The sequence below is a fragment of the Cinclus cinclus genome, chromosome 3 (assembly GCF_963662255.1).
Source record: "Cinclus cinclus chromosome 3, bCinCin1.1, whole genome shotgun sequence".
In the NCBI taxonomy this organism is placed as follows: Eukaryota; Metazoa; Chordata; class Aves; order Passeriformes; family Cinclidae; genus Cinclus; species Cinclus cinclus.
In genome coordinates, this window is record NC_085048.1 from 32,367,839 (window position 1) to 32,380,050 (window position 12,212).

The 12,212-nt window shown below is 37.0% G+C and overlaps 1 protein-coding gene across 1 annotated transcript in view; it reads right to left on the minus strand.

Annotated features, from left to right (window-relative positions):
- Positions 1–317: 317 nt before the first annotated feature.
- Positions 318–12,212, minus strand: part of ELOVL4 (ELOVL fatty acid elongase 4) — a 32,021-nt gene continuing 20,126 nt past the window's right edge. Inside the window, exons 3-6 of the mRNA XM_062488605.1 lie at positions 10,232–10,312; positions 3,423–3,594; positions 1,091–1,218; positions 318–593 (exon numbers count right to left, since the gene is read on the minus strand). Coding sequence (XP_062344589.1) covers positions 318–593; positions 1,091–1,218; positions 3,423–3,594; positions 10,232–10,312 — 657 coding nt within the window. The remainder of the gene's footprint in view (positions 594–1,090; positions 1,219–3,422; positions 3,595–10,231; positions 10,313–12,212) is intronic.

Genomic DNA, 12,212 nt, shown 5'->3' on the forward strand with positions numbered 1-12,212 from the left:
ACATAACTCCCTGTATCAATGGTAGCATTAACTTTTGGACTGCTAAACATGGAATCAACTGCAATTCTTCCTTACATTCACCAACACCAGCAGTCTACAAGTTTACACAGAGACCATATGCATGATAATTACATAATTACAATATAAATTCAACTTTAGTGTTGTTCTTAAAACAATCTTCATAAATAATGAAAATATCTGTGTTCTAGCTCTTCAGTAACCTAAGGTTAATTGGTACAGATAGTGTTTTTTTTCTTCCTTTTATAAACCAAACTGGAGGTTCCTCACTGCCAACAATGGTTAAGGCCTGGATCAAGTTACTCTCCTTTTGCTTTTCCCTTTTTCTGCTTTTTTCCATTTTCCACCACCGCATTACTTTCTGGTTTGCTTACTCCATTTGCAACAGCACCATTTGCTATTTTGCCATTCTTTACAGGTTCCTTGGGCAGCTTATAAGTCCGATAGTAGAAGTTACCAAACAGGAAAATGAAGGTGACAGCATAGAAAATGACACCCCAGTGCATCCATTTAGGGAAAGGACAATCAATATAAATAGACAAGGCTGTGTGGCCAATAGTCACATGGAACTGCACCTGAAAGACAGAAAATATACAATCACAAACATCTGTATATATTCTGTATGTCTGAGTGCATAAGTTTATATCAATTCATTAGATAATGAAAACTGCTGAATTGGGAGGTGATAGGGAGCTGTATTTGGCTTCATGAAGGTACATCTATGCTTGACCAGGATCATCAAATTTACTGTGATATCTGGCATCAGTTTTCAGAAACAGGAAAATGAGAAGATAATAAGCGACCTGGGCTTTTTCTACGTTTTGAACATGTTTTGTAATTCAATTGAAACAACCAGCAAGGAAGCATTAGACTTCAACTCACACAACTTTTATCTATGCTGCATTTTTTTTTCAAAGTTGAATAAGTGCTTCCATCTCCAGGAAGTGTTCTAATTGAGGAGTGTCAGGCAGAGAAGAACTTTTGGAAGGAGAAGCATCTGATCCAAAGCTTTGCCAATGCAAATCCACACAGAGGCAACACCTTTTATCCCAAAAGGAGGAATTCTACTTACCAACTGCAATATGGTCAAATATCGTTTCCACCACAGGTATTTCTGAAATTTAGGGCCACAAGCTGCTAATCCATAATACATGTACATAATGACATGAATAAATGCATTCATTTGAGCTCCGAAAAAAGCTGTCCAGGAACAAAAGGAAAGACCATCATGTAATTTTGGAAAAAGAGGATTTGTTTCTAGTATTATTTGTATCATTATTTTTAATAGTAAAAATTACAAAGCACAGGACTGACAAATCCTGACAAATGTCAGGATTCCATCTCCAAAATACTGAATAGTATAATACAGACCTGGCTGTCAACATGTGCTGACACAAACAGATGTTGATGCAAGTAGTATGTCACATCTTCCATGTAACTACTTACGCCAAAGCTTTTTATAATATTTTTGTTGAACAGACATAAATGACATCTATTCCACATTAGTTGTTGTAATGTAACTGCAACTATTTTTCTAAAGGATTATTAAAATCTTTATTTGACATTGTAAAGTACAAAGTATCAGGTTCTGAACTTAAATCTTTTAAATTGTATTTAAAGGCAAAAGGTTCACTTTTCAGCAAGAAGTCAAGAAACTCACATGGAAGTCTGATTAAATAGGCCAAAAAAAGCCAATACAAATCAAAACTTGTTTATAAGAACTTCAAGGCACTGCCAGGTGAGTTTGTCTAAAGTAAACATTTTTAGTTTCTTTATTTGTGATTTAAAATATCCAGCAGCCTTAAATATGTTAGTGTATAGTACAACATTTTCCAGAATGATCCATTGTTAGATCTATGTTGACAGTTTCATTTGCATTAGGATCTCTTATCTTTGTCAAGATTAGCAGCCATATAACAGAAACACATTATATCTTGTTAAGGTACTCTTACACTGACAGAGGCCCAAAAATGCTCTAATGTATAAGATTAGGGTGATACAGACAGCATCTGCTGACATCAAACAGCTCAGGTGCCTGTGTGGTCTGGACCCACAATATTATTGTTATAATAGGGTCCAGTTTATAATAGACTTGTCTATGTAAGCAGTGTGCTATCAACTAGAAAACAGAAGAACACAGATCTATCCACATTTATGCAGTGGTGCTGCACATAAATGCAGAAAAGCAACAGCTGCTTTTCCTTTTGCAGGCTCTAGGAACTAAGAGGCAGTGCTAGAAAACCAAAACTTGAAAGAAATTTGGAAATAGTGGCAACTGTTGTATTAAAAACTGCTGATATTTAGCATGAAAATTCTGAAAAGGCAACAAGGGAGTGGGCCATTTGAGATACCCAGGGAATTTCTAAGCAAGACTACAAGTAACCATCCAGTCTCCAGTAATCTTATTTTATAGATGCAGCTGCAAATAAAGATCATGAAACATCTCAACATCAGGTTGAGTACCTGCTTCCCACATATTACGTGAGAGAAATTAAAAGGTAGTCACAGGCAGTAAATTTACATATTTCTTCTTTGCAATGTAAGTGGCAACTCAGTACAAAATATCTATGGTAAATGGGAGCATAATGCATTAAGTGTAGTTCAAAAAACCAAAAATTGGTGCTCATAATATGGTATTTTGTGTTTACTGTATGGTATTTTCAGTGTTGCAAGCCTACAAAGTGCACATCAAGCAAAGCAGGGCATTTTCCCTGTACCCTCAGCTCTACAGAGCTTTCAATTTGAGAGAGACAAGGCTAAACAACAGGAACAAGAGTACAATGTAGGCAAAGAAGGGTGTGGCAAGTGCAATAAACAATCATACAATTATTTGATGGAGGCTTTAGAAAGGAAGCAAGGGAAATAAAAAGACTGATAATGATAATTTACACTTGTGTCATTATGAATAGGTTTTAAAAGTAAATTGACAGATTTATTGGCTCACCTCCGAGCGAAGGTTTCAGAATTTTATACATGCCTCTTTATAAAAATAAAAGCAAACCTCAAACTCATATACAATGCCAAAATAACATCTCCATTGACTTCATTAAATTTGCACACAGACTGTGGCCCACAATTAGATTTCGCTGCTCTCTGCAAAAATTAAAGGTTGAGCAAGAGGCATCCATCTTTCTGTTTCACACAGATACAGATACTTTCAAAGGCAGAACTTCAGGCTTGCAATTGATGCCCATGAGAAAAAGAAAAGAAGTTTTGCAATTCATTAGATTATTGCCTTGCTATCTTTTCCTCCCCCATGTTTCCCACAGAGGGAGACACTATGCATTAATAAACACTTTTGTATATTATAAAGTCAAGTCTATAAAACTTTCTTTTATTCTTCTCAAACAATAATAATTCTCTCTTCTGCCCAGTGAAAAGCATATGAGAGGAAGGGAACTCACCTTGTCCACCTGCAACCCACTTAATACCAATCCACCACAAGGTGAACATGGTGAAATGGTGATAGACATGAAGGAAACTGATTTGGTTAAATTTCTTCCTCAGGATGAAGAATACTGTATCCAAATATTCAATTCCTTTAGAGACATAGTACCACCATAAAGCAGCAGCTATCTGCAATGAAAAACAGAGAATATGTAAGTTTTAGTGATTCCAAACCAAATGGAATAAAGTTCTCACCATCTATCTGCTGTAAGAGAAAGAAGGATACCTCTTCCTTCCCTAAATCCTGGTTAAATGTTGAGGTGGAGTCAAACATTTGACAGTATGAGAAGAGCAAAAAAATACTCCTTTCATCTATTCTAGACATGGTAGAAGATTATAGAAGAAGATTATTCTGAGCCTACTGCTCACAAATCACATCTGTAAAAAAGAGCTGATATAGTTAAAAGCTTTGCCATATCTGAACAGTTTCCAGTTAAACACAGGAAGTTCTTGTCTTCATTCTCTCTTAAGCTTTGCAGGAGTCTCCCACAGGGCTTCCCCTTCTAATGAGGCAACACTTTGATGTGGTCAGAACGATGAGGCAGAAACATTATGATAAAATGAAGTTGCAAAGGTGAAACCTTCAGTACCACAGACATATGGGTGGAAAGATATCAAAAAAAGTTACATACAGTATACAGATTTCACATTCCTCATAGCAATATTCCCTCAGCTTCTTCTGGCCTGCTCAGTAACTCTCTCTGTAAAGCAGCATTCCCTCAGTGGCTCTCTGCTGTTCAGGGAGTAGAACAAAAGGGACCACTGGAGCCATAAAACTGAACAGATATAATCCATCTACCCAACAGGCAAGTGCTACACACCCAAAATTATTTTTCTAATCCACCCATCACAGTGCATCTTGCCCAGGACGCAACATAATCAGGGCTTCCTGCTGAAATTAGGATATTGTCAAAGCAAGTAAAGCCCAGAAGCTCTGTGTAGCAATATGCTAATGCTATGATATGGGAGTATGGTGGTGGTAGGGACTCCCTCCCAGATCCCAAAACATAGCAACAAGTCTAGTTTTGGCATTGCAAGTCATCTAGCTTGTTATGCAAGGGTGGGACCAGCTGGTGACTCACACAGAGAGTAAAAAAAAAAAAAAAAAAAAACACTTGGAATTGGTACCACCAGCCAGGAGAGCAGGTAATGTCACAACACACCTATTTGTAAGAAGTTGCCCTTGTCTTTCAGGACTCAGTTGATGGTAAACCAGACTTTCTTAACTTAATATGGTGTGAAATAACCCCACCACGCCCTCAGTCCCCAGGGAAGACAGAAGAAAAAAAGAGTTAACACAGAGTAGCTTCCCTTCCCAACTACACACATACTTTTAGGTGAAATAAAGAGGAACCATAAAGAGCTGTAGAGAGCAATGCTATAACCCTGCATGGTGTTTTCCTCCACCTCTCTAAACCAGTGGGAAAGGACAACACTTCTCCACAGACTGAGTTTGTCATAGCCATAACTGGTCTGGTGAACAGTTTAGGAGAAATTACAGCAGAAGCAAAAATGCAGCATGGGAGAAGAGTGCTGCATATCTGCATTGCAGGCTCTGCAGATTCCCAGAGGGACTGCACATCTTACTAAAGCCAAACTGCAGCCTTCTGTGTATCCATTAATGAACACCCTTCTCATTCTCCGGATGTGATTTAGCCTCCTTCAGGTTTTGGGAAGAGGAGGCAGATTTTTTACACTTTTATACAAAGAGCTGGAGTGAGACTTAACGACAGAAAAGTGACTCCCACAGATCTTGGAGTTCCCAGACACATAGGCAAGCTGCAAGAATCATATACATATATATATACACATATATACATATATATATATATATATATATATATATACACACACATATATACATATATATATATATATATATATTGCTCAATATCCAGTACTGCCTCTGGGACAGGTAGTCAGGTATTTAATAACACCCACATCACAGTTTGTCTCACACCCAATGGGTTAGCATAACAGTCCAGCATCTTTTACAGCTCTTTGCTAAAGTTGCATCTCTTAAATAAATTAAGATAAGCATCTTTTCATTTCATAAGTTAACAATAAACACTTTGGACTGTATAGCCATAAAATGACAATCCAGCACTGCAATACTTCAGCTCTTTGGAGGTCCTCCTCCCTTCAAGGAGACTTTTAGAGAACCAGTAGGTCAGTTACAAGCAAACTGCCATAAAATCTTAATAAAGCAAATGGACACTTTTATTAGTGAAATAGAGGAACAATAAGTCAAATAGCCAATAAACAAATTTACTGTGATGCAGAGCAAAATATAAAAATTCTACAAAAATACTTCTGTTTTATACCCAAAGTGCCACAAGTTCAGTGTATGTTCTTGGACAAGTCATGTAACACATATCATTGTTCTTCTTTTGAATGCCACCTAGCAGAGAAAGCAATTTACAGTCCATGGGTAAAAATAATCTGAACTTTTGATCAAAATGGTACCCATCACTTAAGAAAAACAACAGAATTCTTTGAAGGATTATACCTGCTGATTTTGTGTTCCTGTAGATTTTTCTGCCTGTCAGCTTCTTTGCTCACTTACTACCAACAAATTTTCTACCATTTACTCTCAAACCTGATAGATCATCAGTACACAAAACCTATTTCAGTACTTCCAGTGACTTCTGCAGATGTATTCATCATTAGCTTATAGAAAAAAATGAAACAGATATTAAGTCATTTGCCTGAGGCCATGCATAAATTCAATGAAAAAAGGACAGAAATAGACTGATACACTGCTTTGTAAGCTCAGTCAGAAGCAGGTGGCTACTATTAAACTTCTTTTGCAAAGCATCAGAAATCATGACCTAACCTGTAGCCTTTGAACACTGCATACAAGAAGGATTTAGTTGAAAATAAATGGAAATATGCATTAAAAAGGCACATTCTTATAATGAACAATACTAGTCACAACTATATATTTTCTGATAATTTTTATATGTACCAATCTAAGTCTGTTAAAACACCAGATGGTACAGAAAGATTACATTACAGCCTAGGATTAAGGGGGTCAACAAGAGGTCCAATCCCATGTCCTCTGCCTGCTGCAGAGTTTTTGACTGGAGGGCTGTTTTATTACAGGACTCTGTTTCTGCACAATTATTCCACATTTCATGTTAGAGACATTTATCTATTAAGGGGTATGAAGGGACAGGTACTCCTTGAAAGGTGAAAAATTAAAATAACTTTTCTAGTGAACTCTTTTCCACCTTTCAGTTATAGAATTTTGTTTACAGAACTTGTGAAGTTAAGTTCACAGAAGTTTAAAGTATATTATGTCTTTTTCATAAAAGGAAACCACTCAAGCTCTAGACATAAATACAAATAATGTTGATTACAGTTACAATACAGAGAACAACCATTGCTTGGCTCCATGATTACATCAGCACACTTAAAATAAGAACTAATTCACACAGCCCCATATTCCCAATTCTTAGCTCTTCAGAAATGCTAATAAAATAGATGAACTGTGGCCTGGGAAACAAGGACACACAAATGTAAGCAGAGGGGGGAAATGACTACTCATGGACACCAGCATACATTAAGTTAGAGTTACAAAATCATTCACTTCAAATACTGAAGCTCCCAAAGGAGCACTACAAAGCATGGATTTAACATCTCACCACTTTGCATTAATTATTTTGACTCTTAAGCAAAAACAAAAAAAGTTTTTATAAGATACATCTGTAGATCCCTCTAAATATTTTCTTAGAGGTTTGTTCCCCCTTTTCTTTCATGTCTGTTACGAGCATTTTGTTTCTTTTCATAACAAAACCACTCAACTTCCTGACAGCAGTCAGTAAGGTGGCTACCTACTACATCCATCAGGTAAGTCCTTCACAGAGGAGTTTATTTCAGCAAATGTTTCTGCAACTGTGGAATTTAATTTTCATCCCTGCTTGCTCCAGTTGTCCACTGTTTCTTGCAGAGCAGCCAGGGGAGCCTGAATGAGATTAACATGTGTAGGTAGGTTCAAAACAGTAAGCAGGAGGACCAGCTTCTTCATATTTTGTGTAAACTACCTACACAATTAACCATCAGTGGAAGCCAGAAGATGGATAAAGTTGAAGAAAATATACGGACAAATACATGGAAATATATCCCCTAAAAACTGTCAAAACCAAAGAGGCTGGGTCTGAACTTAAGGGGTCTCTGAGCTGCTGCTTGCTGTGTTGCTAGACTGTACAGGGGAAGTGCCAGCACATTTAGCACCACAGTGCTAACACTGCTCCCTTAAAAACACTGGCTTACTGTCTTGATCCATGATGTGACTTGGAGAAGCAGAGAAAGACATTCTCTGGTACCCAGGATAGCCAATTTTTTTTTTTTTTTTAAATTATTGGGGAACTGTTTTCTGGGAATTCTCTGTACTCTCTTGAAGGACAAAGGATGGTTTCTTGACCCCTTTCTTTGATCAAGAGCTTTACACAAAAGAGGCTACTCAATGTGATGGCAATAGCACAGTGGGACATTCCCAAAAAGCCAGAAACAGAGGCCCTACCAAGGCTCCTCTGTTGCCATTTAGACCACTATATATGATTAGTTTCTCAATATTTGTTCCAAACTTCAAAGCCCCAAATTAAAGTCATATATGAAGCTCTGCTTTTCAGAGCATGTTCCATAATGCCTTCTGGGCTCAGTGCTGTTTCCAGGTGAGTTAGTCCCAGTATTCTTTATCTGAGCAACACAGGATTTATTTGCTCATTCCCTGGCAAATATGGTCATTGCATTTGTAATTGATTCTACTGTTACAGTCAGCATTTCTCTGCAGAGCAAACCTAGTGCTAATAAATGCTAGATATTTAGTATCCAGATCTATGAAAAGGGTGTGAGAGATGTGCTAAAATGCTTATCAATTCTGTACTCAGAACTGCAAAAACATTTTAAAATTGATTTTGCAGGCTTATATTATAAAAAACTGTGGTGAAAGAAATCTTGAGGAGGTTTGGATTGGGGTTTTTTTGGTCTGACAGTGTCAAAAACCAGCATACTTTCTAAATCCACAGCATGATATACTGTAAAGCAGGACAGAAATGTATTCCAGAATCCTCAGCTAGACAAATGTATTCCAGAATCCTCAGTTAGAGAAAGCACACTTGTGGAAAACATAATTTTCTACTTGCAGTTTATTTACCTAAATTGAGAATTCATTCAGAAAAACTACCAGAAAAACGATCATGATAAGAATCTTGACTGATAACATACTACACAGTTGCTGCAACAACTTGAGAGGACTCCATTTTCCTCAACTCCCTCAGCTGCAAACTGAACATTCTACAACTTAGAACTTCAGGGATAAATTTTATGCAAATCCACAAATCTGGGATTTACTTTTAAATCTGGGAAATATATATTTTTTTAATTTAAAAAAATAATAAAAAGTCTGGATGTCAAAAGAGTATATATTGCTAGAGCAACCCTTCCTTTCTGGTACACTATATTATATAGTATAAACACATTATTCAGGTAATTTTTCCTTTATTTCATTGTATAATAATGCTGTGCTTGTCATAAAAACAAAATGAATGATAATTCTTTTGAGCAGGTCTGACCTCTCCACTGCTTCCCACAAACAAGTGCACCTAAGTGTGAGGCTGTGAAACAGAGTTCTGCTTGTATTTAGCTAATATAAAAATTATTTCAATATATACCACACCAGTCCTCAATGTCACTCAGCTAGGTACAAGGGCATTCTAATTTGCTTATCTATTAAAAACCCCAAACTTGTCAAGCACTTGTTATACTTTGCTAGCTCTTGCTTCTCAACAAAATTTTTAGCAGAATCATTCTAGTGACTGACACAGTGAGAACTCGGTATTGGCAAAGGCGAAAGATTGGCAGCTACAGTAAGGCCAATAAAAATCTACACACAGAGCTGTTCTGCAATATCTGCCATTGTGAACACGGTGTCAGGCTCAAACCTTCCATTCTCACTACCACCTTTGCCACATGCACCAGTTTTTACTAACACTATCCATGAACAGCCACCTCACAGGCAAACATTTTACAAATGACTATAAACATAACACACACTTTCACTGCATTTTCAGGAACATGTCCTAATCTGCACATGAAACTTGCAAGAACAGCTGAGAGATTCTTAAGTGTCAGCTCTGCTGGAAGATAAGGTTTAACGCATGAGCTAATTAACAGCATTATGAAAATGAACAAGGATCTGTACTTTGCTTTTAATTTGGATGTTTTCCACAACCCAGATATTTGAAATCTAAGATTATACAATGAATTGTACTGATAATACATTTGCCAAATGCCAGCACGACCTCATAAAGCCAAACATGGGTAAAGGAGACAAAGAGTTGCCTCACCAGTATGGGTGAAGTGCAACCACAAGATAAGATGACAAATCTCACTTGCTTTGATCTAGTTAGAACACACCACCATTACTGAGGTTGCCCTGGTATCCCAAACTTCAGCAAATCTAGGAACCAAAGCATGTACACAAAGTTTACCCTGCATTGTACAAGTGTGGGTGAAGCCAAAGATGGTATCTTTAAGACTCCCCATACTTGTAGCAGTCAGATGAAAGCAGCACAAACATGCTGATGCACTTTGATTAAACCTGCTACGTACGACGTAGTCGAACCTGAAGTGAGGATGTAACGGGATACAGGCATGGCTGACAGCAGCTGTGGAAACACTGTTTTCAGAAAAAGCTTAAACCATCAGCTAGTGCTATATATTATACACATTTATATACAAATACAAAAAGAGAAATACTCACCCTAACTTCATAAACATTATCTGAATAATCCACAGTCTGGCAGACATAGCTGTACCCTCGAGCTCTTGATGACAAGAACAACTGAAAATATTAAAGCCACACATGAGGGGAAATATAATACATAAAACACATTTATAACAATTATCAGCAAATTTCTTGCTACATCAAACTTGCATGAACAAAAATACTTAAAATATTCTTATTAGTCCTGAGAATACTATTGAAGAAAGCCAATATTTAGTACTAACAACCTATTGTTACAGACTATTTTTTTCTTATAAATTAAAAAGAAAGTACTCATTTTCCCCTGCCCAGATAATTAGAGCCTTGTACAACAAATTCCTGTATGACTTTAAGCTATTCGGACACAAATATTCTTTCTTCTGCCTCTAGCTTCAGAAACAGAAAATACTTAATTGCTTTCACTACAATTGACAGAAATGCTATTTCCAGTATGGATTCAAGAGAACACTATTCAAGAGACAGGGATTAGATAATTTGGATCTCCAGTTCTGAACACAGTATAACAATCAAAATCCAGAACATCCCCCTCTCCAACTTCAAACAGTCAAAGCTGAATAACCACTAAACACAGTGAGGGAAAAAGGATTGAGAAAAGTTCCCAAATTTGTGCCCTCAAAAATGGTCTAAAGCAATTGAAGCATTTCTGTGGGGCCTCTCCAAACCAAGCAGCTTGAAAAAACCTGGACAGGAGAAGATAAAATTGACATTTGAGCAAGTTCCCATTGAAAAGAAGTGCACCTTCAGTGTACAGTCTAGAGCTGTACAAAGTTCAAGTAATACTTCTGATCTTGACATTCATAAATGTTATGAACCAAGAATATTTAAAGCCAAGTAATCTCACTCTGTTAAGGATCAAAGAGAGACAGCAGTGGGGCAGACAAATTAGGGTGATAGAAAAAGATCTCACAAAAACCTGTCATGGATAGGTACTGACTACTCTTACACTAACCTCATTTCCATCTTAATTAGACTGAACTTGAGTATACTTTGGTGTCTCATCTTGCACACAGCACTAGGAGTGCAGTTAAATGCAAAAACAAGTGTTACACAGGAAAAAAACCAACATACAAAACCTTGTGAACCTCTGGACTTATTTGCTGCATGTGTGTTAAAGGAGATAAACAAAAGAACTATCCACAGACATTATCCTAGAAAAGAAACTGAACTACTTCTGCATCATCTAAGTCCATTTACAAGCTGCTGTAGCTAACTGTAACTCCAGTGTGTTCCCACACAGGCACAAGCACATCCAGTACTAATAGAGAAGAGTAGGGAAAGTTTAGTTTGCACTGTTACAGAAACCAACCAATCTCTACTGTGACCTACTGGATAACTCAAACAAGGCTCCCTTGGTAAAAGGCAGTAAATTGACTTCACCAGATTGCCCTGAAGTAGAACAAGAAATTCATGATTTTGTGTCAAAATACGGTCTATTCCACTGTGACTTGTGCATGTTCTAAGCCAAATTTGCTCCAGATTTGGACCTGGATTTGAATTCAGCATGAGTCTTGCACTAGACTCGCAGTGCTTTATGAATTACTATTTAACAAAAGCTACCACAGATCAACAAAAGATCTTGCCATCAGGATGGTTACTTCAATAACTTTTAAAGGTGTTTCACATTCAAATTCTGTTCTTAGCAGTGTCTGGAAATTTTACAATCACTCACAATATCATTTTACTCATAACAATTACATTAAAACTTGTGTGAATTACAATAGTGGCACAGAGGTATTGTAAACTTCAGAAGCAGAAATTGCCTTGTTACAGGGAATAACTGAAACTTGAACACCTTCCTCCTATCAGTCTCTACAATCAAGAAAAGACGCTGGAAATGCTGTATCTATTGCCTTAAAATCCATTGAATAACAACCTACCATTTGAGAGAGCAGGAAACTAGAACATATCAACAAAAAATACGTATTTGCAGTCCCACTCGTTTTTGTGTTAATTCAGT